This window comes from Acipenser ruthenus, chromosome 7, assembly GCF_902713425.1.
Source record: "Acipenser ruthenus chromosome 7, fAciRut3.2 maternal haplotype, whole genome shotgun sequence".
Classification (NCBI taxonomy): Eukaryota; Metazoa; Chordata; class Actinopteri; order Acipenseriformes; family Acipenseridae; genus Acipenser; species Acipenser ruthenus.
The window spans coordinates 38,476,968-38,501,373 of NC_081195.1; the positions used below are offsets into that span (position 1 = coordinate 38,476,968).

Here is a 24,406-nt window from a genome sequence, read left to right on the forward strand (position 1 = left end):
GGAGAACATCTCACTTTCTCATCGGCTGTTGAGGCAGAACATTTTCTGAGCAAAATCAGTAATTCCCATCACGGTTCCAGCAGAAAATGACTCACTTTTCTACCTGACAAGACACAACAGTTCAGATGGAAGATCCAAATTGAATTTCTTGGACTGAAGAAATGAATTTCAGATACTGTTCGGTTAAAAAATTTCTATTTTTTGGTCATTTGGCCTGGTATATCTGTTGAAATCTTGGTCTATGTTCAAATAATCCTTTGCTTTCAAGTGTCCTTGTGAGGGCGCCCACGTACCACATATCCAACTCGAATGGACTGATAAGTATTATATAGTCTTCTATAATCCTGTATGTTTACAGGGAGGTTCTCGATGAAAATGTATGAGGAACTGCTGTCGGTTCATGATGGCTGGGATGTAACTAGGAAAGAGAGAAATAGAATGATTATATTGTTTTAAATAACCTGATAATGTTGTACTTTTAATTTTACATTAGTAATGAAGGGATGGAGGGGTGAGATTTGGGGACAGATCAAACGATGACTTTTCTGGTTATCAGCAATCGGCATCCCAGCATTAAATCGATTAGCACAAGACCTGAATGTTTTAGATATCTGGCGTCTACAAAATCCTTCCTACAGTTGTTTTTCCTTGCGTCATAAAAGCTTTCAAGAATTGACTATATTCTGTCTTCACCTGATTTAGTTACATCTGCCAATATAATAACAGTGCTTCCTGTGATTCTGTCCAATCACAACCAGTGTGAATTTCAATTCTTCCCTGCAGTGCAAAACATCAACATGCTGGCAATTCAATTTAACTTTACTACAAAACCCAAAGTATGTTGCCCAGTTTAAAATTAACCATTTGTGGCCCTTTTATTCAGCGTGTCTCAGGCGCGTCAAGTCCAATTTATTTTCACACACGCAGTTTATTTTAGACGCGCTGTTTAAAAGTGTTTTTTTCACAGTAAAACAGGTTTAAAAGGCACTGCATACCAACAGGCCATTCAGTACTGCATCTCCAGCCCCGCCCCACCCCTTGTTCGCTGTATTTGGATCACAGACACAGTCAAGACTGCCTATGAGCAGGCCAACATGCACCCTCCAGAAAAGCTCACTGCTCATTCCTTACAGGGGTATGGCAATTTTGTGAGTTTTATTCCAGGGTGCATCTGTCTGTGACATTTGCAGGGGAAAAATGTGTGCATTATTGTATGTAGTGGTGTTGTTTTTGTGCTGTATAAAAACACAATAAAATTTTGATCACAAGTGGATTAAGCAGGTATAGTCTACTTGATGTGTCTAACCAGTGGATTAAGCAGGTTTAGTCCAATTTCTAATCCCGATTGCAGCGTACCAGAAGTCAATCACAGGTAGATCATCTGCTAAATCAGACTAAACAAGATCCTGATTGCAGCATACCAAATCAGATTTGTGATGATCCTGTTCAAGTTAGTTCGCTTGCTTGTCCTAAGCATTTACTGCTTAAAATTGTTTGCAGAGACAGCTGCATTTTCCCTCTAAAATGACAAGTACATCTGAAAACTTTATTCTGAAACTATATTTCATTTTTTATGTTCACCTTTTTAAAGACATTTTTTATTTTCGTCATCGCTGACTTATCAAACAAAATAAAAACATAAATACATGTAAAAACAATAGAGACATGAAAGTTCCCTTCTTGTACCAGGCAGAGCGATCTTTAGAAATATTTCCGATTTTTGGTTGGTGTCCTTTTCGTTGAAGACATTTTAAAAAAATCCTGCAGCTCTATGCAGCATGTTCAATCAATTACCAGAAACAAACTTAACCGGCTACCAGGTTAATCAATTAAGTGTAACTGGTCATGTGTCTGACAACTATTCAAAATTACACTATTCTTTCGGAAATGAGAATTTTCACAGGGAACTACATATTATATGACAATGGGTAAATTCCAAGGAAATCATGAAATAAGTGATAACCGTGATTGTAGGTATGTTTTCAGCCACCAAAGTCATGAAAAGCTGCACTCCGCAGTAGTATTAGACATCGGGATAGTAAAGTAGATTGTTATGATATGATCCGTGCCTCGTTTTTATGTAGGACGCAGAATATAACTGCAGCTAAACACTGTGTGCTATACAAGCGCCTTTTTTCTGATCCTGCGACCCTGGTGCTGTAAAAAACATGGATTTCAGGTGCAATGCCTGGTAAATAGCCTTTTTGTACAGTAGAATGTGTTTTTTGTTTTATTCTTTACTGTTATTTCTGACCAAATTTTTCACACATATTTGGCATGATTGGATAACTTTCTACTATCCAAAAATCTAATGAAAGGCATTGTATCAATATAAAGATGTAGATGCTTACTAAACAACTCTGCATGTTTCTAACCATTCTTTGTTACTTTCTGTAGGAGGACCATGGTGGTAGCAAGCCAATGAAAACTCAGGGAATGGGAATCTCGTGCCCGGTGACGCAGTCGACACTGGAGAGAAGCTCCCAAGCAAGAAGGAATGCTAGGCGACTTAGAGATCATGGGAGCAAGGCTCCCTCAAACCTTGATATCCTAGAACTGCACACCAGGGAGGTGCTGCGCAGGCTGGAGATGGCTCCTTGGGAAGAGGTAGAGTAATGTCCACAATAGCCCACATCTATTCTGTTACAAACACTATGCATTTGAGCCTCTGCTTTTCATGTCCATAGTCAATTTGATTGTTTATGAAACAGATATTCAGTGATTGTCCAGATTGGATTTTCTCATGTGCGTTAATGGGTTGAAACCCACTGTCCTGGACCCAGTTATGCATGCTACAACAACCATGTGTTACTAAAATGTTCAGGAGTTCTCGTCTCCAGATCTTTTATTTACCTGCTGTAAGAGATTCAAGCACAGTAAAGAAGAAATGTAAACAACAAGGTGTTAACAGTGCAGGGCCAGGCAGGATTTGCACAACCCTCATGTAACTGGCAGTGGATTAAAAGATTTTGACTCCTTGTTTTCTTCTGTTGTGTTCTACAGGATGTCGTTTACAGCGCCAAGCTAAACAGCAGATTTAACAAGATCTTCCAACCCTTGTCCACAGTGCCTGAAAGGAGGAACAATGACAATAATATTCGCTTGGTGCTTTCTAAGGGGCAAATTGTCAGGTAAGCAAGGGTGGCTTCATTTGCAGCCAGCAGGGAAAAATTCTAGTTTGCAAAAAAGTGGGGGGAGGAGAATTAAAAAAAAGTGGACATATTTTCAGTCTAATGTGCAAAAGAGTAAGCTGTGGCTTTTTATTATATTTTTAAATTATTTGTTTCTTTGGTTTTTTTTTTTATAGTTTTCTCTTCAGGTTCAGTAGTATTATTTTATGATTCCCTTTAATCACATTTTGGCTAATATCTTCACTAAAGTAAAACTTTTGAAAAAACTTGTCAATGCATTAATCAACTCCTAATTTATTAATGGAGAAAACTGTGTTAAAGTTCAGAGCGAGAATGAGCCTGGCAGTACTTGAGACCTTGAATAATATTACTTCGTATTTTGGTTGCAAAGTTTATCATTTTGTGTTGTTAAAGTACATATAGCTAACAAAATAATTCCACTAAATTTGATATGTAGATCTCACATTTTCCAATATGAAAAATAATTTATTAACATTAAAATTGGTGAAAGTATGTACTCTCTTCCATGCTGCACATCCTGTTGAAGGAACGCGTTTGACGCATGTAAGCTGCTTCTGGGAGTTCTTGTACAATTCCAATGACTCTTCTAAACTTTAAAAAAACAAAACATTAAAAATGTTTGCTATTTATTTCCTTTAAAATAACTAAAACTCCCAGAAGCTAGAAGAATTGACTTGCATTTGAGTACCAATCACTGCTTTTCCTATGACTGATGTGTTTCAATGGCGACTTAATTCCTTCGCACGACTTTGATCGGAAGTACTGCATTTTTTCTTCTCCATTACCATTTAAAAAATCGAATTGTCCTTTATCACAATTTGTGCTTTTTCATGTAGGAAAATCTGAGACAAACAAAATATAGAACTGTATTAGGCAAGATTTACTAGATTTATGATGTTCGCACTGTGTACTTCAAGTTTGCTGTGTATGAGGACAGGGTTGGTTTTAGTGAATTTAAGAACAGCTATAACCTTAATCACTGTCTTCCCCTGTAGAGACAAAAGGCAGTCAGTTAGAGAGGAGAGTCTATTTACTGGTAACAGTGATGACGACAGAGGAATTTCAAAGGAAACCAAGGTGGTGAAGAGCGAGGAGCGCTGGGGAGAGGAATCTGAACAGGAGAGGACCAGGGAGAGTGATACAGAGCAGAAGCCGCTCAACAGTAAGTTTTACAGCACACCTGAGGTTAAGCTTGCTTAACAGGAACAGTTCTACATGACTCTTTTGCTCGTGATATGTTTCTGAATCTATTTAGACTAGAGCAAAGAAGGACATGATCTGAAGTGTTTAAAATCTTAAAAGGAGTTGACATAGTTAACCAGGACCCGAGGACACAGTTGGAAATTAAGTGGCGATAGACAGAACAGAAGGAAGGAGACACTTCTGCACACACAGTGGAGTGGATGGATGGGCAAAATTACCACTTTGAGTACACACAGGCTGAAACATTTCACTAATTTTGTGACCTTTCAAACAAATCATTTGCACCTGAGCTGATTTAGGGTTGTAGTAGCAGTAACCCAAGACATATCTTACTGTACGTCTGGGTGATTGAAAGCACTCTGCCTAGAGCAGGGATGTCAAACATATGGCCCGCAGGCTGGCCCCCGGAGCGATGTCATCCGGCCCATGTAATATCACAGAATATGTCAACTCTCCTTTATTTGCCGGGACTCTCCCATTTTCTTTGGACACTTTTCCCAGACAACTCCCTGGACAGATTTTCTCCTGTATTTTGCTCAAAACTGCACTGTTAAACCCCTTTATGTCAGCAAACCTTTAATTTCTGCAAAAGTAATGTACAGTCTGTGGTTACTTAAACCCCCATCTGTACCTAGCAGGGTTTAGGACCCAGGGGAGCCCTGTGGCAGGCATGCATTAAGTGCGCAAGGCAAGCTTACATAATTGACCATCTACGATGGCGTCGCATGTGATAAGCCCTTCCCGTAAAAAAACGAAAGTATTGATGCAAATTTCAAGCTTCTTGGACAACAAAATATTCTCGCATAATCCGAAGCAATGCTGGAAAAAAACGCATATTGTCTGTAAACTATGAATGACGGATTTTAACGGTGTGAGCAAGAATGATGTTTGTGATAAGCACATGGAGATCACAGAAACACCTAAAAGCCAGTGAGATTTTGGGTTTGCCTGTGCCAAGCACCAGGGTATTGGATCAGCCCGCCATACTACACAGGTTTGACACCCCTGGCCTACAGCCTCGTGCCTTTCAACACACCTAGGTGTGCACCCAGATATTAACTGCTCACCCTGTCGTGGGTTATTGCTTACATAACAAATACCAATAATATTATCATAATTTGACAGAAGAAATTCATTAGAAAAAAAACTTTGTTAAAAGATGTTACTAAAGTTTTTTTAATTCATTTTATTACCTTTTTTCACTGCTCTCCTTATAATTGAATGCCACTCTGCCCATCACATCTCAGTGGTATGGCATTTCCTGACTTTAGTGGCTATAAGTAGCACCATTGAAGTTACCATTATTTTTTTATAAAGAATGTCTTAACTTTAGTGGCTTCCAGCTTAAACTATAACTATTTAAATGTTTTTTTTGTAATAAATTATGTGCATATTTATGCAGTCCTTTTCTAAATTCTACAAATGCTTTTCTTTAATCTAACCTCAAAAGCAGGCTTTGAAGAGCTAATTTACTTTTACTGACCAAAAGGCTTTTTGTATTCATTTTCCTTCCTTCCTCTCTAACACGTCACTCTGCTATTACAGTGATAATGAAAAAATTAGATCAGAGTGGCCCTGTGAAGGAATATTACAGCATGACTACTGCTTTTAGGACAACTGTCTTTGTTTTTTTTCTCCAGTGTTTTTTGAATGCGTGAAATATGAACTCAGGAATGGAGCATCAGGGCACTCAGACATGTCAGATTCTGGAACAGAATCTGAAGACAGTTGTGCTACAAAGGTATTGTCAGCTTACGATACTAATACAATGTACAGTGCTGTTCAGAAGGCCTATCCAGCAATTAAAGTACTGTAGTCAGTAGAAAACTCTTCCGACATGTAATTTGTGTATTCACTGTGCAGCCCAGTGCATCAGTTTTATAGTTTTATTGAAAGCAGCTTGGTACTATGATAATTATAGAAAGACGTCAATTATAAAACGAAACTAGAGCCCAGGCAAACATATTATAGAACTAGAAAAGCTATAACAAAAGAATAGTTCAGTTGTAAAAAAGCTGAGGAGGACTTTGCATCTTAAAAAGTAAGTCTGGCATGCCAAATAAAAGCACTGATTAAGCCCAATTTCTTGACCATGAGTATCAAAATTAACATAATTCGAAACTTGATAGAAGAGCAAGAAAGTGTCTAGTTTGTCATGCATAACAAACAACAAACGTATTCATATGAAAAGCAGATAATCATTGTATTACTGTGCCTAAACATTTCATTCAATGATCGACAGTCATATTCAAACCTTGCTATTGACACATTTTGCTTTCTTAGATGGAAATGTGTGTTCTGATAGCATTTTGTTTTAAAGCAGAAATATTCTTCCGAGGAAGAATCAGGTAGCTTGGAAGAAGATGGTGAAGAGGAGACCTCCTCCAAGAGGGAGATCCAGAGAGGCTCTGGGGGCATCATGGACCTGTACCAGGCCAGCCAGAGACTCCGGGACCAAGAGAAACCACTCAAACGGTGAGAGGGCCCTGTGCTCCACGCTGTGCATTCCCATGCAGTCTGGAAGATGCTACTTTTCCATTTTAATATTTTTTTTTTTCTCTCATTCTGTGCTTCCTTTTGTATTTAAGTATAATATAACAGTTAAAACATTTTAGTGCTCTTGGGGCTTATAAAACATAGCGGTGGTTTTAGCAACATGCTTTTAGAAAGCAAAAGCTAAAATGTTTTTTTTTTCTAAAACCACAAACTTTAGGTCATCCATGGTGTGTCTGTTCCTTGTAAGTGCTGAACTAGTGGTTCATTTACTTTTTTATTTCTTATTTGATAGGTAGTTCTGTAGTCTCTCCTACGTATTTTATTTTATTACATTTATGCAAAGTATACCATATACAATATATACACAGTGCACTCCACTTAATTGCATAATTGATTTTATACGGGCCTGTATAGTTAGTTCGGGTAATTGCATTGATTAAGAGTTGACCGCGTGACCACAAACCACTTGACTTGTCATTATGGTGACTTCTAAGAGGAGGCATACCACATTTACTTTAGCTCAGCGAGTTGAAATTTTTAAAAATGTTAGAAATAAACAAAATTCGAAGTCAGTTGCAGCTGAGTTTGATGTTGATCAAAGCACAATTTCCCGAAGAAAATTATTGACGAATGGCAGAACAATAGCAATCCAAGCAAAAAATCCCACAAATCTGGGAAAGTAGAAGATGTGGAGGCAGCGCTGCTTCAATGGTTTAGCCAGGCGTGCGGTTGACAAGTTCCCATCAGCTGACCTTTCCTGGAGGGGAGGGGGAGGGGGAGGGGGAGCAAACAGCCTCTCAACTGAGCTGGGTGTTGAATTTAAAGCAACGAGAAAAACAAAATTGTAATTGTAATTACAGAGAACTTCCTACCTTACCAAGTACAGAAGAAGACGCTATTCAGGGCATGCTGTCTATGGCAGGATTGCTGTATCCTCAGTGTTTTCCCAGCCAGACAGAGGGGACATTGAGCTTCCAGGAGCCTTGGGATTCTAGGGAGCAGTGGTGGTCGAACCCCAGTACCAGAATTCCAGACTCTGGTAAGTAACTTGGTGTGTGGTGTTGGGGTGGTGTACAGTGGTAGCCACAGACAGCTATAAAAATGTCGAAGTATGGCGTGGTACTCCCTGCGGTAAAACTGAAGTCAATGTGATATGCAGTTTTGTTAACTGCTATATTTTTTGTTTATTTAGCAGACGCCTTTATCCAAGGCGACTTACAGAGACTAGGGTGTGTGAACTATGCATCAGCTGCAGAGTCACTTACAATTATGTCTCACCCGAAAGATGGAGCACAAGGAGGTTAAGTGACTTGCTCAGGGTCACACAATGAGTCAGTGGCTGAGGTGGGATTTGAAGCGGGGACCTCCTGTTACAAGCCCTTTTCTTTAACCACTGGACCACACAGCCTCCTATATGGTGTTATCTGACTAGAAACTGGTCTGTTACAGATTATTACTGAAACACAGTGTTTCGCCAATGGATGCCACACACTAAAGCTCTTGAATACCAAAAGCGTAATTTGTAAACTGTACTGTACAATTCCGGTAACAACTCGAATTTTAACATGAATTGAACAACAATCTGTTCGGCTAAATGTTCCCCAATAATAAAAAGAAAAAAAGTTACGCGTTGTTAAAATGTGTGTGCACACGACAGTAAGCAGAGCAAATAAAGAAATATCCCGCTGTCACCTGATTGATTTTTTTGTGTGTATTTATGCAACCTACAGTAGTAAATACACGTTCATCATTTGTTTTCACTTACCGTTTAAGACCAAGAAGTAATGAATGGATTTCTTGTCAACAACAACGCATTTCCCAAGGGTGAAAGTCAACAATGTACAGAAAGAATTAAAATATAGGAAGACTTGTGAGTACAATAATTATGTTCTGTATTATTTTTAAACGTAACACTAGAAAGGCGTGTGATTTCAGTTTAGCATTTCATATTTATTTACTTACAGGACGGTACATGTATATTTATTTGTTTCGCGTTGTCCCTTTTCCAGTGGGATAGCTATGGCATTCTGGGATATTCTTTTTCATTCCTTGTTTAAACAGCAAGAACTCCATTTCTGTTTTTCCAGCTACATTTTTATTGCCCACGTTACATTCCAGGGTAAGGGCTGCATACTATTCAGGGTCCGCTGGGTCCTAGTGGCGACCGCATACCGATTTTTATACAAATACGTTGTTGAGAAATAAAGATTTTAGTACTGATGCAATGTGAGGGGGACATTTCCCCATTGTTGAAAAAGTAAGAGTGACATGTACCCTGTGTAAATTACGCCTATGTGTTTGGGCTATACAGTAGATCCTCAGTAGAGCTGAAATTGTGGGCGAAATATTTTAAAAAAAAAACTGTGATGGCACTGGAATCAGAAGAGGAAGAAAAGGGTCCGTTTTTAATTTTTTTAAAAAAAATTTTTAGGAAAGCCTATATTGAAACTTCCATTTTATTTATGTAAACATTGTAAGAAAATATTAGGCGATTTTTTTTTTTAAATAGAGCTCTCTTTCACCACGTACTATACACTGTTTTACCATGTTTAGATGTTCTGTAATGTATAATAACGTTGAAATTGAAATGTAACCATTACCGTACGGAATATAACCTCTTATAGCCCAAATTACTTGAGCACTTATAACAAAGTTGCTTCTTTAAGAGCCCCGTATGCGTCAGACGTCGTCTCCGCCCCAGGAAATAAATACGAGTGAAGCATAAGGCTCAGCGCCATTTTCTTTTCATGCCTGTTGCGTTGGAGTGAATGCAGCGAACTTGAAGGTTAATGGTTACATGTCTAGTTCAGGTCAACCAGGGTTATGATAGTAACCTGACATTCCCTTTCAAGTAATGTAACCATTACCGTATGGGATAGAATACCCAAGCCGTCACAAGTGAAGGACTTGCAGCACCGGCAGATGTGCTACAAAGGAAGATAACTGCCTTTAGCATTCTGGCTGAGGGCCAAAGAGGATCCATGGCATATATTCCACAGTACAGTCAGGGAGAACCCTCATGCAGTGTATACGCTGCAAGGTTATGCTGAGTATGTCCATGACATATACAGTATGACTTCGATTTTCCACACCCCGAATACATAGCACTGTGCCACTGCCATTTTAAGACTATATATTTAAATTTTTCCACCTTTCATGCATATACAGTAATTAATAAATACAAAATTAACAGGACTATATAATTGTTTGGTACAGAGTAGTGAATCATTATAGTTGGAAGTGTACAAGTACTGTACAATATCAATACATATTTGCATGAATATTATAGTAAGGACGCTGCAGATCGTATGAGATTCTTGCGGGACTGATCATCTCCTGTACGTTAAAGGGTGAGTGTTTTGTGTAGTTTTTATACTTGTAAGCACATTTTATTTTAGTTCAATAACTAGAACTTGTTTGAACAGGCGTGAACAATCATTGACGTAAGAGCAATTTCCACCTGGTGGCAGGACTAATGAAGTGCAGCTTATTTAATGTAGTCGTAAAAGCTGCAACATTTTTGTGTTGTCGTATCGCGACAGGTAAATAAATGTGAATCGCTGTTTGATTAAGGCATCTCCTCTCTTCTTTCGATTGCCCATAATATATTGCCCTCAGTTTATTGCTGTAACCGTACTGAGTGTTTTGCATATTGAAAAAAATATGAATTACGTATGATATTTAAATTTGAATGCGTAAAAAATACAGGTAACAATTTTGGTGCATTTTGGTTCACATGTTGTCAAGCTTCTTGTACTGCGTTGGTTCCTGTTGTAAGAAAAGATGGCTTAACCTATTGTTTCCGTAATATTTCTTGACACCAAGAGGGAAAGCACCAGTCATGACACACACCTTCAGGTCACAGTAATCAGGTCTTATTAACATACAAGTAAATGGTTATACAGAGAAATTCACTACTACTAGAATATATGAACTAGAAAGTAACAGATAATAGGTTAATACTTTCCAGTAGCTGCTAGCTCCGGACAGTTGGCGATGTCCGCTCTCCTCCTCCCTTTTCCAACTGCTGAGTTTACCAGTATAACACTGCATGTAACCTAAACCCCCACCTTGTACTGGCAACATCATCCCATACATTCCTTGATAAGCAGAGGACCTCAACCCCCCATAGCAACAACTATAAACAACTATAAAAACTGTAAAAGCCTAGAACTAGTGGGAGGAGACTCAGAGAAAGGCAATAGCTAACTACATCAAGAGTAGCAATTTCCCAGACTATAATATTATTAAGACAGGAAAAAATTGCTGCGAAAAAGACACTGTTAGATTTTTAAAATAAGGAAAGGGAAGTTGTTATTGTAAGACCAGTGCTTAATTTGAGCCGGATCCTGCCGGAACAGGATCCGGCGCCTCTCAGATTTGACTTTTTTTGTTCCGGCACCTAATTTGCCTGGATCCGGTACCTCTCGTGGCATGATTTATTATTTTTTCCACTGTCTGCACTGTAAACATTCTAATGAAAGCGATCAGAGTTAAAGTTGCCTCTGCCTCCTCGTTATTTCTCCCGCCCACCGTAAAAGCGCATCCTATCCTACCACACTGATTCCAGACCTGCTCTCTTATTTGTACATAGAGGTTATGGGGCGGGCCGGCGAGGTAAGTAACTGATCTTGAAACAGCTAGTGAGAGGTCCCTACGTAATCACGTCACTTAGCTTAGTCGTCGCTACTGAATTTGAAACGTGTCGTGGGAAAGGAAAGCCAAATCAAAAATGAGGGGGAAGCTGCCATCAGTATCAATCTAATTTAATTTAATCTTTAAAAAAAAAAAAGTCAATTGCATTTCTTGCGTGTTTTTTTTTCTATCCATTTGGAGTCACCCATTGTTTTTTACAACAACAAAAAAGAGAGGCTCTAAAGAGTGGTATTTGTGGAACTAATCCGTGGTATTTATTCAGCACATAGCAAAACGCTGTTTGCCCAATTCCTCTTCTATCCAGTAAACCTTTGAGATTAGTCATGTAATCAATCACACGTTGAAGCACACCCATAACCGCAACATGTACATTTTATATAAACAAAGTTTAAACGTGAATATATTTAGTATTTTTTTAGTGTTTAACACAGTAAAATAACATTTAGAAAATGTATATTTAATGTGCGTGTAAAATATAATAGACGTTTAAGAACGTCATCCATTAGAATGTGCAATATCCTCCTAAAAGGTGGTTGTATCGTAGCTGATACTACGTGTCACCTTGTGGACTAAGGTGAATCTCCGTCATTATTAAATTATAGAATATTTAACCGTAGTTGTAAATTGTCATGTATAAAATACATTCATTCCTCAAGGTAAAATTTTTAATCACAAGTTATACAATTAAGCCTTGGGTACAATAACGTTACAATACCAGTAGATGTTTGTATTTATTTATTTTGGAAATGAGGTGTATATCTCAATAATTATTATTATTATTATTATTATTATTATTATTATTATTATTATTATTATTATTATTATTATTATTATTATTTAGTAATTTGGCTGACTTTACTCAAGATGACAGAAGTATTAATCATAATTTGTGCAAAATAGTTAACTATAGATATGATTAATTTTGTATGTGTATAAAAAATAACAAACACATATAGGCTACAACTAGTAGTGATTCATTTTATTATTTATTTGTTTGGCAGACTTACACAAGGTTACGTACATAGAAAACTAAGAAGAACTGTAAGAAAAATAAAATTACGGTGCACAAACCTGTAATCTGAGTTTCTGACGGCGTGAAGCAGCACTTTAGAAAGTACACTCCGTCTGGATCATATAGCTATGGTCTGGAGGATGTAACCATTTTGGCTCACACAGAGTTCTTATCATGCACTAAGTAAGCGGGAATTTGGATCCAACATGGCACATACGGTCTTCAGTTTCATAACAATGAGTTGAGAGACAATCCGGTTTTATTGTTACAACGAACAAATCAGCCAGACTCGAGAGGTAAGGAATCATTTCATGACTTTTGATAGGCTGGTAACTCGACTCCTGCGCCACACAGTTTGTTCATAGGGTGAATCAAAAGAACCAATTCAATAGGGACTCTGATCCGATTCCCATCGTTCACCTTAGTGAGTCGTTCAAAAAGAACGATTCGTTCGCGAACTACACATCACTAGGGAGGACAGTGCATCCACCGACGAAGTGCCCGGAGCAGGTGCAGTTTGGACGGAGGCTCAGTTCAAGAAAAAGCAAACGTATAACCCCTGGCTTGTCATGCAAAATTCAAAGCTGGGCTGTACAACATGCAAAAAGGTAGGGAGCTTTGGTCCGGAAAAGACTGGAGGGATGAAACTAGCAAAAGAGTGGGTGGAATGTACAGTAACGTCATCTGCCTCCAACGTAAAAAAAAAACAACAAAGAGCCCTCAGAAAAAAGGTTTTTGAACATGCCTGAACCAAGGCCCATTTAGCGGCAGCAAGCATTGTAGCCAAGTCTAAAGATGACACCTTAACACAGGTTATAGTTACATTGTCTGGCTACATTGTGTTTGTCACTTTTTTTCTCATGCGTTCCGGTACCTCAGAGCCCCCCGGAACACCCCCCCTCTCGCACTCACTATGTGTTCCGGGACCTCCCGATTTACAAATTAAGCACTGTGTAAGACCCATGTTTTTGTACAGAAGTTCAGAGTAACATTACAGTTAAAATGTGAGGCTGCAGTTAATGCATACCCTATAAGTTAGCATTAAAGTATGTACAGTATTTATTGAAAGTACTCATTACTTCAAGGTAATGTTGAATTTTATCACCCAAAATACATTTTACTCACATAGTGTCTAGATTGAAGAGTATATTCCTCAGTGACCCAAAACCTTATCTGAAGCACTGGCCCTAAAGATGGAATTGCCTAGAGACTTCTGTATGTGATTCTTTTTCTGCTTATGTCCTGCAGGTTTTCACAGTAGAGAGGAGCCGGTGTATAAGGATGAGAGCCAGGGGAACTCTTTAGGAGCGGGACTGTCAGCTGCAGCTCCTAGACTCGACCATCAGGTATGTCTGAATCCAGAATGAAAATAAAACAATGTTTTAAGCCCCTTTCACACTGGCACTCCTACCCGGGTCCGGACCTGGGTTCTGGCTACCCGGGTCACAATTCCTCAGGATGTGGGTTCACACGCTTTGACCCAGGTTGAGCGAGACAAAATGTATGATGGCAGATGAAAGAACAAACAGCCACGCCTGTGTGAAGGTTTCATTTCTGCAAGGAACGTTTTTGTTTATTCTGTTTAGCCATATTTTTGTTGCTTGAGACACACCATGAGACAGATTGCAGCAGGGATGAAGAAATGTTTGCTCTAATCAACATTTGGGCTGACTGTTCAATCCAGAGAAGCTTGGATGGAAGCGTCCGTAACAAGCTGCTTCCGGGGGCATTGATATGCACATTGTTTACTTGCGTCTGTCACCCAGGTCAACCCTGCTTTATCAAAAGCAGTGTGAAATCGCGTAGCCAACCCGCATGACACCAGGTCCTGACCAGATGCCAGTGTGAAAGGGGCTTTAGATTGATCCAAATCAGCATCTGCAACCAAACCCGCTTCAACTTTGTGAAAATGGCTGCCACCAAATTCATCAAAACGCGCCCAAACATCAAACATCAAACTGCTTCCGTTTACAAACCGTTTAACCAGCTAACTTGGTAGGTGTCATCCTGGGGACAATGGAATTCAAATATGGCAAAATGGTGTTCTTTCGTTAAACAAGATGGCGGCCAGACCTACATTTTCTTCTTAAATTTAAGACTGCATCAATTGAAAAATGGTTTATTTAACTCCAAAGGTGACAAGCATCATTCCTGTATCAATACAATTTGCTTTTTCAAAAATGGTGTTTGTGCGTAAACCAATATGGCCATATGACGCATTTCTTTAAAAACCTTTTAAAATCTTTGGTCAAATGTAAAACTATCTTATAACTCCTTACAGTGCAGATAGGTTAACGGTTACTATGGGACACATATAGGAAACCATATGTGCTCTATCGAAAAATGACCCTGCGACCTTTGACCTCTCCTTAAGTTAAAATGTAAAACTAGCTTATAACTTAGAGTGTATATAGGTTAATGGTTACTATAAAACACAGATAGGAAGCCATATATCCTGTATCCAAAAATCACCTTGCCTGTGACCTTTGACCTCTAAGGTCAAATGTAAAACTAGCTTATAACTCCTTACAGTGCACATAGGGTTATGGTTACTATACAACACATTTAGGAACCCATATATGCTCTATTCAAAAATTACCTTGATCGTAACCTTTGACCTCTCCTTAAGGTTAAATGTAAAATTAGCTTTAAAGTTATAAAGCATCATGAGAATGAACTAATGCAGTATTTTGAATTGAAACTGCTCCATAAAACTGATCTGTTGCTGACACTTGTGCTGCAATGCTACAGCTTGCCAAAATTTCCAACTGGTACTGAGCTTGGAAGCCGTAAAACTGCCTGGCAGTTTTAGGTGTTAAGATGATTATTATTATTATTATTATTATTATTATTATTATTATTATTAATTTCTCTAAAATTCTGAGTGCGGGATGTTGCTGATGCAATCTGTGGGGACATGACTTATGTCATTGATTTGGTTTCTCTGTGCTTCTCAGGCATTTGCTGATGTATGGGAGTTACGTGTGATTTGCATGGCTGATAGCAGCTTCTGAACTACATTCACCGGGATGCATAGCGATGACTTGAGTTGTGACGCAGAGATTTTAGATGCAGGTTTGCTTATTCAAGTTAGGTGGCTTGTTTTGTAGCGTTATTGAGCAGCTTATACTGTAGTTATCGCTCAGAGGACTTAACACAGGATTATTAAACTTAATTTATTGTTGTATTTTATTTTGAGGATGATAAGGGTAACAATTAATCTGTGTGTGTGTGTAGGTTAGGGTTGCCACGATATCAAAATTACAGTTTTTGATTGTTGAACCATTTTTATTCTACGATTTTATTGAAGTTTCGATATCTACAATACGATATTTAAATTAGTTTACATAATTGTTAGCATTAAAATGGCAGTCATTTTTTATTTTTATTTGTGTAACTGGTTTGAAATAATTTAGTATAAATTCAAGGTAACAGGTAAAACTCAGTTTTAAAGTGTGTTAAATGATCTTATCTAGAAAGACACAGAGTATTAAAGCTTGTGACAGGGTCTGCTGTGTGGGTGCGTGCATTCGCTGCTGAGTGACAGGCAGGAGAGCGAGACGGAGGTTGAAGTGGATACGCCCTGCAGACGAACAGGATTTATTTACATATCTAGCCAACACACTGAACAATGGTAACACACGGAGCACATACAATACAGTGTACGGAAACTTTGATGGGTTCTGCAATCTCTGAACTAATCTTCTCTGTTTAATAATAAACTAACCTGGCTGAAGAGCTTGATCATGGCGGATAAACTGGTAGGGCGGATATGTGACTGGCGGATTACTGTATTTACTTTCATCATGTAGAGGTACTGTTTCTTACTAGTTTTTGATTTCTTGTCTTTTTATGAATTAAAGAAATTAAACTGCTTCCAGTACATTTTGACCTGGCCCCAGCAGCTACAGATTAAATCTTTAAACTTAAAATTCTGAATCACATGTGACAACATTTTCAGGTCCAAAGTTGGCTGGTGGGATATATTACAACTGTTTATTATAAGTTGTCTTATTTTTATACTTTAACATTGCTGTTAACATTTTGAACATAGCAAGTCTTTTATTATTTGTTTATTTAGCAGATGCCTTTATCCAAGGTGACTTACAGAGACTAGGATGTGTGAACTATGCATCAGCTGCAGAGTCACTTACAATTACGTCTCACCCGAAAGACGGAGCACAAGGAGGTTCAGTGACTTGCTCAGGGTCACACAATGAGTCAGTAGCTGAGGTGGGATTTGAACCGGGGACCTCCTGGTTACAAGCCCATTTCTTTAACCACTGAACCACACCAGTTACATATAAGTATTTTAGCAGACTGATTGTGACAAAAAATACAGTCAACTTGAAAGTCATTTAAGATTTTGTGACAAAAACTAGCATGTTCACATTTTCAGGGTCCAGACGGTAATGCAACAGTGTATGTTACCACCAGAGCTAAACACCCTTTCAGAAGAGACACTTGAAGCAGGGATGCAGAGGTATTTCTTTACTAGTTTGCTCAGGAAAGGAAACAGACTCTGGTGTGCCTTCCCCCATTCAACATCAGTAAAAGTGATTTAAAGATCACCATTTAGTTGTGATTCTTTCATCTAGATTTGAGGTGTGGGCTGTGGAGGCATCAGAGGTGGTTGACTCTTTGGAATATTTTCTTAGAGGAGTGCCTAAGTCCCTTTGATTTGTTTGTTGTGTTCAAGTCACTGGCTGCAGTCGCTTTGTCTCTATCACTGGTGGCAGCAGCAGTCTCACTGACAAGTTCTTGCAAAAACTTCTGTTTAAACCTGGGGTCCAAGAAAGATGAAACACTGATGCACTGCTGAGAAGAGTTAGTGGCATTGCTGTATCTGGAAAGTGGATTTTCTTTGATGCAAGTTTTCATCTGCGACACCAAAGAACGGTCTACCTTGTTTGTGGAAAGTAGATTTTCAAGGATGTCTAGAATTGGTCTGATAGCTGAAACTGTAACGCGAGACTCTCCACACAGAGAGTCTGTAAACTTGTGAACTGGCACCAAAACTTTTGCAGTGTCTTCAAAGACAGCAATAGCAATAACTGCTCTTAAGGAGCCCTCTCTTCTTTTTCCAACGTCTGCTGATTGCAGACACAAGGTACAGGTCTTTACAGCATCTTGCACCTGACTGATTTTAAGGGCTTGGTTAACAGCAAGATTTAAGTTATGACCAAAGCAGCTCAGTCTTGGGATCTTCAAAATGGTGTAAAAGGCTTTGACACAATTTGATCCATTTATTTATGTATTTATGTATTTATTTATTTATTTATTTATTTATTGCTTGCTTGCATTTATATAGCACTTTTTATACAAAAGTATCACAAAGCACTGTACAGTGCATAGCAGAAAAAAAGGAACAAACCACAATACATTTGTATAGCATGTCACACATACAACTGCCACAATCAGACCATTTAAATAACATATTTAAATAACAGTATACACAATACAAAAGCAGTGATTTTAAAGTTACATTAAAACCCACTAAGATAAGAAAGCTATTTTATACTTGAAAACTGTAACGGTCCCAGCTTCCCTGACAAACAAAGGCAGAGCGTTCCATAATTTAGGAGCGCTACAAGAAAAAGCCGTACCTCCTGTGTTGCTTTTGTTGACCCTAGGAATAACCAGCAGCCCCGCATCCTTTGACCTCAGAGTGTGGTTTGGAAGATACAGGGTCAGTAACTCTTGCAAATAACTAGGTGCTAATCCATTCAGGGCCTTGTAAGTTAACAGCAAAATCTTAAAATCTATTCAGGGGTAATATGTTCATTTTTTCTGGTTTTATTCAAAATTCTAGCAGTGGTATTCTGAACAAGCTGCAAGTGGGATGTCACACGTTTTGGGACAACAGAAAAAAGTGCATTACAATAATCAATTCTAGATGAAAAAAAGGCATGCATTAGTCTCTCGACATCAGATACAGAAATAATTGGTCTTAGTTTGGCTATATTGTGGCTAGGGACCTACATGGAGGTAACACTCTCACTCTCTCTCTCTGAGCGCAGGATGAAATGAAAGTGCAGAAACACATCAGGAAGGAGTGCACAGCAGAGCTGAGCCAGAGAATCCAGGAGAACAAAAACTTCATGGACAGTCAGAGCAGCAGCGGCAGTGATGGCTGGGCTAATCACAGGCTCTCACTCAGCAAGTTCTCATCCACCTTTAGTCCTCTCCGTGATGACGACAGTCCAGAGTTCCAGTACAGCGAGACTTCCCTGTCCCCACCTCTTCACCCGTCCAAGAGACCAGCTTCAAACCCCCCACCCGTCAGCAACCAGGCCACCAAAGGTCAGTCCTGCTGCCAGCTGACCACTAGGTGCCAATCTTTATTGTTTAGGTCTGGACCCTTACGTGCTGATCCTGTCTGTCTGTGACACTCTACACTGGTAACACGATAACTGCCTTGATTTTGCAGTAATTCCTACCAAACTTGGATAATGCACTCCTAGCCTCTTACACAGTGGTAGCCATGACCAGATGTATAAATGTCTGTAAGCGGGGTATTCTCCAAGATAAAACTGTGGTTAATGTGGTATGCAGTTTAGTTCCCCTGTCCTACATCTTGTGCACATTATCTGAGTAAAAACTGGTCACGGATTCCTACTGAAATACAATGTTTCACCAGCAGGTGTCACACGCTCAAGATCAGGTCGCGATAGAAGGTCATGTTCTGAACTGTGGTGTAACTTTGGCTTCAAAAGTGGGAGGGACAGTTTCTGTAGCTGGTGCATTTATAAAGAGTATTCTATCTGAAATAACAGAAATAGAAATAATGGAATTACAAAGCCATGACGTTACTCTTTGAAGAGCACTGAAGCACCACTCAGACCGGAGACTGGATCCAGGATTTAATACAACCCTGGCCTTGAGGCAGTGTTGAGCGCTACAGCGAGTATGGCATCATGCAGATTTAATGAGAGGAATGAGAATTGCCCTTGAAATATATTTCTAGAAAAGTTGAGGTTTCCCCGCAATTGAAATACTTAGGAGAAATACAGTTTCGCTATTAAATGATGCCTGTACTGTATTTTCAGCTTCCATCCACTTAAAATATGCAGATGTAGTTTGAACCTCAAACCGCAGTGTATCAACGATAATGTAAATAACACCAAACTCCAATGAGTTGCAAACTTTAAATGTGTTCCTGTTTGCAGGTAAGAACTCAACTTTACTATGATGAATACTATAATGTTCATTATGGTAATTGTTTATTAGTTTAAAAATGTTTTGTAAAATGTGACAAGAGTGAGTTTTTGGAACACTGAGAAATAGAGACATCCATGACAGAGAGTCGATGTATTTGCGATGTATTTAAACACGCAAAGTAATTTATAATTAGTAATATATTGTGATTAATTTGATATAATTAGTGTGTAAAACGTTATTGGTTATGTATTTCATTTTTATTGATGTCTGTACTTATTTGCATAATGCACAAAGGTCATTTTGCTGTTTTAAGTTTACTGTTTCAATTTAAAATGAAAGGCTAACTATGCAACTATACCAGTTACTAGAATATACTAGCAATAATGTTAGGAAAAATAAATGGTCCAAACCCCTTAACAGCAACCTGACATATCTAGACTAAAGAGAACATGTAAAAAAAAATAATAATAAACAGCACTTCATGCTTTCATTTCAACAAACACACGAGGCTCTGTCAATTAGAATCATCATGGATGAAATCACACTTGTATAGTGAAATTGGTCTGATAGAGCAATTATATCAGCCTTTGTGGTTATATCCCAATATTTTCCTTTCCTACACCTTTCCATTTTAATTTGAAACAAAACACTGAAGTCAGAACAGATGCTCAGTGTTTTTGTTAACTGGTAAGTCAGTTGACTGGCAGCAAGAAACATTGACTGTCGGTAACAAGAGCGAATGAGTGAGCCTCCAGTGCGCTTCTATACTATGCCCTGTAAAGGCACAAGAAATCGAATGAGAGTGATTTGGCAGTTCCTACCTTGGCGCATGCTTGTTAACAAAGCAAGACACAGATAGGCCGATTCAATCCACACCCCACCTGGAGGGGAAGTATTTGTTTATTTCCTTTTGATCCATGATGATTGTGATTGACTGTGCCATGTGTTCATTGAAATGAAAGTATAAAATGCAGTTTATTTTTGTATTGCTTTTTTACGTGTTCTTGTTAGTCTAGATATGCCAGTCTGGTCAAGTTTGCACACCCTCTTATCTTTTCAGTTTAAAATGTATTCATTGACGCTGATATTATACCAGTAGTTTTCAGTTACACTAAGAATTATTGTGTAAAATATTTGAATTTCAAATTATTAAGCGAAATATGAATGTAAAAAAACTAAAAAAAATCTTACGGATTATTTCTTTCAATAATTGATTGTGTATATCACATGTTTAAACGGTAAAAGCGAATCTATTGTTTTCTAATCTGTTGTGCATAAATAATTAACACATGAAGTGTTTCTTTAAATAGTCTAAAATTCTGGTTTCTATTTTCTAAATTCTGGTTTGTGGGTTAGTTCCTGTGATCAGTCTAATTTATATGTGCACTGCAGCGCACAGGAAATGTTTCTTTAAATAGTCTAAAATTCTGGTTTCTATTTTCTTTATTCTGGTTTATGGGTTAGTTCCTGTGATCAGTCTAGCTTGGTCCACTTGATCAGATCATCTAAACAGGATCTTCTGATTAACAGGATATTCTGATTACTAGCTACAATTTGGACACATTTTATTAAAATCCTGTGGATCTAGTCCCCTTATAGTATACTAAACCATCTACTGCAATTGACCCATGAAGTTTAAAATCTATTTACACAATATGTATGTTTATAACATGGCTTGGAAAAATAACAGCCTCTGATTTGGTTAAACAGCATCACATGGTCGTGCATATATATAGCGTATAGCACAGCTTGCGCTTCACACTGAATAAATCACTACACACCGCTACATTCTAAATGACAAACTGCGGTTCATCTGGCTCTACAGCAATTTTTTCCAGAGATACAAGGGATATGTGTGCTGATACGTAGACAACACCACAGTGATGGCTTATATCAACCACGGGGGAGTCTCCAGTCTCTTCGTCTCAATGGTGTTGCCCGGGAGCTTTTGCTATGGGCCTGGGCTGAGGAACTGGGTGGCGGACTTCCTCTCCAAAGGGGACCCCACAGTTCGTAATGGCGACTTCACCCAGAGGTTGTGAACCTCATCTGGGAGAGGTTCGGGTGTGCACAGATAGATCTCTTTGCGACCCAGGAGTCCACCCATTGTCCCCACTGGTATTCCCTAGTGGAGAGCGGTCACCCGCTAGACAGAGACGCGCTGGCCCACAGATGGCCAACGACTCTGATCGGTGCTTTCCCTCCATTGCCACTGCTTCCATTGGGCACGGAGAAGATCAGGCAAGATCGGGCCCAGGTGCTCTTAGTAGCGCCAAAGTGAGGAGAACATGGTTCTCGTCACTGGCACAGCTTCGGTTCGGTCAGCCGTGCGACCTACTGAGCCAGGCACTGGGGACTCTGGGGCATCCAGATCTAACAGATCGGCAGCTTTGGGTCTGGCCCTTGAGTGGAGACATTTGAGCTGTCTTAGATTATCTGACAAAGTCGTTGAGACTCTTCAGAATGCCAGAGCAGCATCTACACGCATGTCATATGCAGGCAGGCTGAAAGAATTGAATCTATTCAGTCTTGAACGAAGAGGACTACGCGGTGATCTGATTCAAGCATTCAAAGTTCTAAAAGGTATTGACAGTGTCGACCCAGGGGACTTTTTCGACCTGAAAAAAGAAACAAGAACCAGGGGTCACAAATGAAGATTAGATAAAGGGGCATTCAGAACAGAAAATACAAGGCACTTTTTTAACACAGAATTGTGAGGGTCTGGAACCAACTCCCCAGTAATGTTGTTGAAGCTGACACCCTGGGATCCTTCAAGAAGCTGCTTGATGAGATTTTGGGATCAATAAGCTACTAACAACCAAACAATCAAGATGGGCCGAATGGCCTCCTGTCGTTTGTAAACTTTCTTATGTTGTTGTTCTTATGTATGGCTATAAATGGGGTGTATTCCTGAAGTGTCCACACATGCCTGATGAGGACAAAGCGTCGCTGTTGGATGCCCCTATTACACTGGGGCGTACCTTTGGTCCTGCGGTGGATGAGATGTTGCAGCACGGGAATCCACAAAGGAGCTAGTGCTCTTGCTTCCCAAGTGACCACCCCCAGTGCCCCAGGCCCCAGCAGCAGGGACTGGCACAGCCGGCTGCTCCTGCTGCCAGAGGTGGTATTCAGAGCCGGGCCGCGACTATAAGAAGTTCCAGCGCAGAGGCAATAGCCTCAGGCCAATCCACAAGGTGAGCAGTGGCCCTAGGGGTTTGCTGCCACAGGAACAGGGCCCCTTCTCAGGGAGCCATCTGGAGTGTTGGCATCAGTGCACCACAGACATCTGGGTGCTTAATACCATTCAAACTGGCTAGTCTCTGCAGTTCAAGCATGGTTCTTTCCCTTTCGGGGTGTGACTCCAACTTCAGTCACAGACCCGCAAGACGCTGCAGTGGTGTCACAGGAGGTAGCAGCTCTGCTGTAAAAGTGGGCTATTTGTATGCTACACCCCCTCCAATTGGATGAAGGGTTCTACTTCAGGCACTTCCTGGTGCCCAAACAGGATGGTGGCCCCAGACCACTCCCTGACCTCAGACAGGTCAACCTGTATCTGAGCTGAAGGAAGTTCAAAATGTTGACGATGCAACAGCTGTTGCAGTCAATCAGGCCAGGTGACTGGTTCACCATGGTGGACCTCAAACATCCCTATCTAGGAGTGTGCTTGGATTTCAGGTCCATGCTGTCCACTCTGTCGGACGGCAGAGTGCAGAGAATAGACGCCTGTTTAGAGCTCTTCAGCTCAACAGAACCTACTGGGCTTGATGTCAGCAGCTTCTCAGACCCTACCTCTGGGTCTCCTGCGCATGCGCCCTCTGCAAGCCTGCTGACAGTGTCTTGTTACTGTCTAAAGGCACCCTCTTGGTGAAAACAGCCTGCCCATCTACGCCTCAGACAAATAGGTCTTTTTAGTTTCAAATATCATTCTGTCTAAAAAGGGTTACCTTTTTGTTTTTACTAATTTGCAATACCTAGCCTCCGTGTTTAGTTCCCCCAGATGCCTTTCTTTCAAGGTTACAGACTTCCATGAGTGTATGTGCACTAATAACAAAGGAACATAGACAAGCTTTTTTTCTAACATTAACACTTGTCAGTTTTCTTGGTTTAAATCATTGTAACCTGTTCATAATTTGCTGCAATATTATTTATGATGGTTTTATATTCTTTAAAGCACAATGCAATTATTACAATATTCTGACAGTGTCAGTTAGTACTGAACTACTTTATTTTTTAACTGTAATATGTTCTTTCAACAATAATACTGTTATTTGTATAGCAGTTTAACTTTAAGTGATTTTATAACATGTATTTCTAATTTAGTTACTTCACTATAACAGTTGCTAATATTATTTTACTGAATTAAGTCTGACCCCTTTCTCTGTTCTTACAAAATCCAGTTGAAGCAGGTTTTAAGACAACCTAGCCTTTTTGCCAATTTTAAGGTTGATTAATAGGAGACATGAAGCAAAGAAAGTAAAGGATCGAAAGAAGCTACTTTTTCTCATAAAACTGGAATGTGCTAACAAGGCCTTATGATAAGAGCCTGCCGAGTTTAACACCTTCCAGCAGGTGCTTTCATAGACTGCACGCAACTATCCATTGTTTTCTACTGAATATGCAGATCTCAGCATATTCAATTACAATTAATTGGAGATAAAAGATGATTTAAGATAATCATAATTATTTTTTATTGATTTCTAACTACTTGTTTATTTTCTTTTTAATG

At 39.3% G+C, this 24,406-nt stretch overlaps 1 protein-coding gene across 2 annotated transcripts in view; it reads left to right on the forward strand.

Annotated features, from left to right (window-relative positions):
- LOC117415966 (lysine-specific demethylase 7B-like) overlaps positions 1–24,406 on the forward strand; it is a 51,607-nt gene that overhangs the window by 21,157 nt on the left and 6,044 nt on the right. The window contains exons 12-19 of one of the 2 annotated variants that reach the window (XM_034026947.3): positions 2,398–2,607; positions 3,004–3,131; positions 4,148–4,314; positions 5,996–6,096; positions 6,676–6,830; positions 7,712–7,890; positions 13,768–13,865; positions 18,540–18,822. In XM_034026947.3, the coding sequence (XP_033882838.3) occupies positions 2,398–2,607; positions 3,004–3,131; positions 4,148–4,314; positions 5,996–6,096; positions 6,676–6,830; positions 7,712–7,890; positions 13,768–13,865; positions 18,540–18,822 (1,321 nt within the window). The remainder of the gene's footprint in view (positions 1–2,397; positions 2,608–3,003; positions 3,132–4,147; positions 4,315–5,995; positions 6,097–6,675; positions 6,831–7,711; positions 7,891–13,767; positions 13,866–18,539; positions 18,823–24,406) is intronic. The other variant, XM_034026948.3, reaches the window with a different exon arrangement.